This window comes from Chaetodon trifascialis, chromosome 15 (genome assembly GCF_039877785.1).
Source record: "Chaetodon trifascialis isolate fChaTrf1 chromosome 15, fChaTrf1.hap1, whole genome shotgun sequence".
Taxonomy (NCBI): Eukaryota; Metazoa; Chordata; class Actinopteri; order Chaetodontiformes; family Chaetodontidae; genus Chaetodon; species Chaetodon trifascialis.
This window is the reverse complement of record NC_092070.1, coordinates 17,841,764-17,848,169: the sequence shown is the minus strand read 5'-3', so window position 1 is coordinate 17,848,169 and position 6,406 is coordinate 17,841,764. Positions and strand designations below refer to the sequence as shown.

The window sequence follows — 6,406 nt, the reverse complement described above, 5'->3', positions numbered from 1 at the left end:
GCCGTGTGAATACAGCTTACTGACTTTTGAATGTGGCACTGTTTGCTTTCAGCTGTCTGTCAAGCAACAACAGTCGGCGGCCTGTAGTGCACGCTGGAGTAACCGGAGTAAACATTGTGATCAACTAGAGATCAGTTAGGGATAACACACCTGTGTGTTAGGGTTATTGCAGCCCATGTTGCTTCCCTTAAGCCTTCTTATCCCCAACGTGGGGTGATCAGTGTTCGGCTCCCGCTGAGTTTTGTTTCCTGACTGCTTATAATACTGTTGGAGTGTGATTGGTAACTAATTAGCCGATATCTAATTACAATGTGCATCTGAGCATGGAGGATTCATCCATAATTACAGTCTCTCCCACGTGCTTCTTCTCTCCATGTCATACCGTACGCTGTACATGTAAGATGACATGTGATGACTCACCCCCTACCCATCCACCCATCTGCCCAGCCCCTGCCTCGCTCATGTCCCCTCAGTGAAACTCCCTGAGAGGGGCAGCTCTGAGGCCTTGACCATTCAATCACCCTCTTTTCGCCGATGGTACACGAACACTCTCACACACTGACATGCCAAATATGAGCCGCAAACGTCACGCGCTCTCTTCCTGGTACTCAGTCCATGTGAGAGGTAAAAACAGGGGGTTTTTTTCAAGGTCACTGCACATTTAGGGAAGCGAAAATAGAATCACACATTAACCAAGACTCACAGTATCCCCACCAGATCCTAAGAGAAAAAAAGAGTATTCAATTCAGTCCTCTGCGTGTTTGTGTGTAACTGTAATTACCACCATACATCAAACCACAGGGGGAACAAATCTTTTAAGCACTGTAACATACAACACTTAAATTACCAAGAGATGTGTAATGTGTTTTATTTTAATGTACTTTATTGGTTAATAAATCAGAGTAGTACACTAGAATGCAGAGAGCTCAATCCAAACACAGACAATCAACAGTAGTAAGGTGGCTTTCATGTACTGAAACTAAATCATTTTGGTCATAGATACTGTGTGCAAATATTTGATATGCACATGTTTTGCAGGTTTAAGTACAAGTAAGAATCTTGAACTATTGCAGTCTGGAATAACTACACATTAATTGTGTCTGCATCGCACAACAAAAGCAGTAAGAGGTATAATTATGTTGCCTATGTTGGCCCACCTCATTGATGGAGGACTCACGACTGTTTACTGCCCCCTTGTGGTAGTTGATAATGCAGGTGGAGTCTTAATAATGATAATAGTCCGTAGTTCAAAAACTAGGCAGGGAAATACTGGATGGAGTTAAGAATTTATTTCAAATTAATACAGTTCATACAGTACAATTTTAGATTCCTATTATCATTATTACTATATTCAAATTGATTGATTTAAAAGCTATAGCAACGCAACTGAGTGTACAAGCAACAGAAAGAAAACCACAGAATCACAGCAAATGCTGATTGAAAAGCAACCACGCTGACCAATACAGGATAAGATCTGAGAGGGGTGCTGTGATTCAGCTGATACAAACACACATGTGGCTGGATTATGCAGCAATAATGGAGTAAAAAAAGGCAGGCATACTTATAATTCATCAGATAAAAAAACAAAAACAAAAACAAAAACATTAGGTTGAACAAAAAAAAAAGACTAATATGTGTCCTGTTATATTCAGGTATAATATAATATATATACTATATATAACACTTCAAATAATGTGTTTATCAATTCAGTACTGTATGTATTAATACTATATCTATATATATGCACACCTGTTATGCACGTTTGTACATACTCATGTATTAATATTAATACATTCATATTCAGGTGTGTCATGTATGTGGTACTTTTTCTGACATGTCTTCTGACAGGTCCACCCTTCCTTTGGTCAAGTCAAGCACTGAACACTGTGACAAGTGTTTCCCATTGTATTGATCAACATATCTATGATTGCTAACTTGAATTAATATGTTAGCTGATCCATCTGACTGACTGAGAAACAAAAGCATCACGGGATGAAAATGATTAATTTAACAAAAGTGCTGGACTTGATCCCAAAGGAACTGCCAGTAAATGTACCACATACCCAGATATTATTATTATTATTATTATTATCATATCATTACTATTATTATTATCATCATCATTATATGCTATTCTAAGTATTTATTCCTGTGTACAGTTCATGTTGAACGTTGACTCCACGTCAGTGTCCTGCGGCAAACAAAGAAAAATGCTGAATCAAACAAAAACAACATTCTGTAAAAAGAGCGTTTTAACAGAAAAAAAGATAATAAATCATATGTAAAAAGTTTCCCACTTACTGGTGCAGTAGAGCACCTGCTGACCTGGACTGGCTCAAAGTCGCGCTTGTTCACCAATGCGGCGGCTTCAGCTGTCACGTCAGAACCTCGGATGGCAGCTCTGGAGACAGAAACAACAAGGAATAGTAAGAACAACACTTAGCTTATGCTTTATGCTCGCTTTCCAAGCAGACAGCAGACGAGCTCTGAAGCTGAGATTGGCCCTTCAGATTTTGGACGTGGGTGGGTGGGGGTTGGGGGGGGGGGGGGCAGTTCATAGATTTACTCCTGACAGCTGTCCAAACAGCAGCAACAGGCGAAAAGAAACAAGGCATGAAGCAGACTGGAAATTGGAAAGCGACAGAGATTTCTCTTTGGCCACAGTTAAGAGTGACAGAGAGGCGGCAGTCTCACCGCTGATGGAGAAGCATAGCTCGTCCTTCGTCATCATCTTCATCGCAGTCACCATGAGTCCGTCCATTGGGCATTTCCCTGATGAAGGAGAGCAATTCACAGCCGTTATCAGTTAAGAGCAGAGCATAGAAAGAGTACTTCAGGTCATCTCACAAGACGATCAGCCTTGTACGTTCTGACTACTTCTCTCTCTGGTTTCTGCTTTTTTCAATGCCTCTGTTCATTTTGAGGTCAATCTATAGTCATGTGATTTTTGCTAACACTTTAGCTCAAATATTTAAGAGAGAGTAGATTTATCTCTCCCTTAGTTGTGGCTTTTTGTAGAGTTTGAGTTGGCATGCAACATAAATATCTTTATGTTTGTTTTCACTCATTAGTGCTGCTTATTTTTAATCTCACCTGCACATTGATAGACTGCACCTCATCTTTCATCATATCTTATTAGTGTATTTTGTTTTTGTTTTTTTTACATAATTATTAATTCATAATTACATTTGACACAATTAGGCTTACAATAATTATTTCATATTGAAACACTAATGAGATATGATCAACATCACATTCTCACCTCATACACTAAAATAATGCATAGACAAACAATAAACGTGATATAAAAAGGTAAAAAAATTTAAATCTCTTCAACTCTATTTAAGTGTATACTCTTGTGTAAATGTTAGACTACACACTGACCGAGAAACGTCTTTCCCTTTGTTATTGTTGACTCCTCCTGGATCATCCCCCAAGTTCCTGTGGAAGACATATACAATATTTGTTAAATACGTAATTTAAAGAATTGACAATAAACACACTGACAATCTGTCAAAACGCTCACCTGTGCATGGCTCTGTGATTAGTAGCCCTGCTGATCTCGGCAGTACTTGTGTTGCCACTGCAAAACAAACAGAAGTTGAGAATGACGCTGAATCTCTGCTGAGAAATCTCTTTACTTCCTGTCCAGTAAAAGGGACACTCCACCTAAATCTCGACAGGAAAATAGGCTTCAGGGACAAGTGAAAGTAAACAATTCTCACTTTTCAGGCGGCTGGATTTCCTCATCACTCAAGTTGCGGTCCAGACTGAGGGATTAAGCAGGTTTGTCATCAGCCGTACCACAGATTAAAGTCTAGACTTCCAGTTATTAAAAAAAAAAAAGAAAGAAACACTTTGAAGGTTTTGGCTAAAGCCTTACCTGTCAACAAACACACTTTCCAGTGTGTTATCTTGCTCAGTAAAATCCTCATGTGGATCAGGGCCAGATGGTTCTCCACGCAGCCTGCAACCATGAAGAAAGAACGAGGATGTAGACCAGTTATTATATAACACAGATATATAGCACAGATCAGTTATATAATAACTGAATGTCTATTGTCAATGAAGTAAGATCATGTTCACTTGTTTCCAAATCACTTTTTCTCCAGAGCAGCTGAAGAAAATATCTGAAACAAGTTCTGAATTTCAAGCAGGTAATTCTACCAGTGACCAGCTTCCTCCTTTAAAAGTCAGTGGTCAGATATATGTTGATATGGATTATTGAGGAGTGAACTCCATGTAACTTAAAGACAGGAGTGCATTTTTTGTGTGCTCAAATGAACAGTGGCATCTGAAAAAAGTAAGACTGACCCAGCCCCTTCCTGTCCCATCTCTGCCTGGAAAGTCCCCGGTCTTTCGCAAGAGAGCAGTTTTCTGAGCAGAGAAACTGTAGCTGTGCCAAGCTGCGTCCTGACACACAAAACAAACAAAGGTTTCTGAATCCACACAAAACACTGTGTATGTACATGCACAGATGACATTAACAACGGACTGCTGGATACACTCACTTGTAACAAAGCACCCAAATGATTACAAGGACTGCAATGAGCACCACCACACCAAATGATGCACCAACTGCACGACGGAGAATACACAGGCAAACATGTTATCATCAAAAATTAATTTGAGGTATTTTACGGCAAATTCACTGACAGCACTGCCAACAGCTACACAGTTTGACTCAGAAGAAACTTCCACTCACTGATGAGTTTCCAGGGTGTTGGTGAACCACTTGGCAACATTTTGTCTGCTAAAGAGGGAAAAAGGTGGGATAAGTCACGAGTATTTGATACGTATGTGTATATTTATGAGGGTTAACGGTCAAATACCACACCTCATTGCCTCACCTGTAATTTTATAGTCCAAACAGAACTCTCTGACGAAGTCTCTTCCCTGAAAAGCAAAGTCTACATTGTGAGACAGCACCGTAATCTTACACATTTAACATCAAAACAAATCAACTGCTGCTGATTTAATTCAAGTCCATACTGAAATAGAGGGAACTCACATGAGGAACTATGCATTTCACTTTGAGGTCCTTGCAGGCTGTCGTGATGACCGAATACTGGTCCATGCTGCTCACTTCCTTGACAAACTTGAAGGACTGACTGGTAAGCTCCGCGTGAGCAATCACAGTCTGCTGGGATGGAGATTTTTACTTTGATTGACCACAGGCACAACAAAAAACATGGACATGAAACACAGGCATCCGTCGACCTCCATGTCAAACTTGATTCCTTTGACTATGTTCTTCGGACACACATGAGAAAAGTCTACATAACAAAGCGGTCACTGCTACAGTGTTGAACTAATTCAAAATACCTGATCATCATAGACGAAGATCTCGCTCCCCTCAGGTCCCTCGTGTAAGAACTTGAATCCATTAATGGTCTTAATGTCGTTGCAAGAAGTGTTTCTCTGAAAGCACTCTATGGGATGACACAGTGGGGTCGTTAACAAAGTTTTAGGCACCAACACGTACAGAGCAACAGCCGACTATATTGACCCATAACTAATCCGGAAGCAGGGGGTTCGTTCGACTACGGGAGGTCGGTGCTTCGCTCCCTGGCCTCGGCAGTCCAAAGTATCCGTGAGCAAGATACTGAACCCCAAAAACTACTTAAGTGTATTCACTTGTACGTCACTTTGGATAAAAGCGTCTGCCAAATGACTAAATTCAACTGTGTTTCGCATTTACATGAAGACGCATGACACTTCCGGGTTCTTAAACAGAAAAAAGGTAGGAGATAAATACATATTACCAATACTCCAGCTTTTACCCAGTGATTTTCCGACACAAAACACGAGAAAAAAATAGAATTTGACTAATTTTACCGGTCATTTCGTCGAAGAAAAGCAGCGGTCAACTCAGCTGGATCCACTTCCCTTCACTTCCTCTTGGCTCGCGCTACAGTGTGACGGCCGAGGAGCGAGACCTGAAACCTGCCGGCAGGCAGTCACTCGCTCATAATTATGCATAACTGTAAATTTGAATATTATTCAAAATAATTTCACCCCCAAACAGTTGCCATGAACGTGGAAAAGAGCTGTAGGGGCTATTTTGTACCAGGCTGTAAACAACAACAAACAAACAAACAAGCGTCCTTCATCTCAGTATTGCAGTATTTATATATTTTAAATCGCTGCATGTGCTGAACTTGTGCCAAATGCTCCTGATTTGTAGTTTTACGCACCGAACACAAGGGGAGGCCCTCGTCCTACAGGTCAGAGACACATTAAACTGTCTGTGACGACCGTGAGGAGATGCAGAATCACCAGGGTTTTAATTTCAGCCAAGGTGAAATGATAACAAAGAGGAGACAACAAATAGTCTGTCTTACAAATGTGGTTCCATCATGTTCACATTTGTGTTGTGTATATCCTCCTTTATCATCTTTGGAGA

General features: G+C 40.5%; 1 protein-coding gene across 1 annotated transcript; it reads right to left on the bottom strand.

Annotated features, from left to right (window-relative positions):
• Positions 1 to 1,268: 1,268 nt before the first annotated feature.
• On the bottom strand, positions 1,269 to 5,920 carry LOC139343756 (uncharacterized). Its single transcript, XM_070981536.1, has 14 exons — positions 5,839 to 5,920; positions 5,326 to 5,432; positions 5,012 to 5,140; positions 4,851 to 4,896; positions 4,706 to 4,753; positions 4,512 to 4,578; positions 4,315 to 4,413; positions 3,884 to 3,967; positions 3,726 to 3,770; positions 3,527 to 3,583; positions 3,385 to 3,441; positions 2,695 to 2,772; positions 2,302 to 2,401; positions 1,269 to 2,191 (listed from the first exon to the last, which is right to left on the bottom strand). Exons 1-14 carry the CDS (start codon positions 5,843 to 5,845, stop codon positions 2,144 to 2,146), a joined length of 972 nt encoding a protein of 323 aa, XP_070837637.1. The 5' UTR covers positions 5,846 to 5,920; the 3' UTR covers positions 1,269 to 2,143.
• Between the last annotated feature and the right edge of the window lie 486 nt (positions 5,921 to 6,406).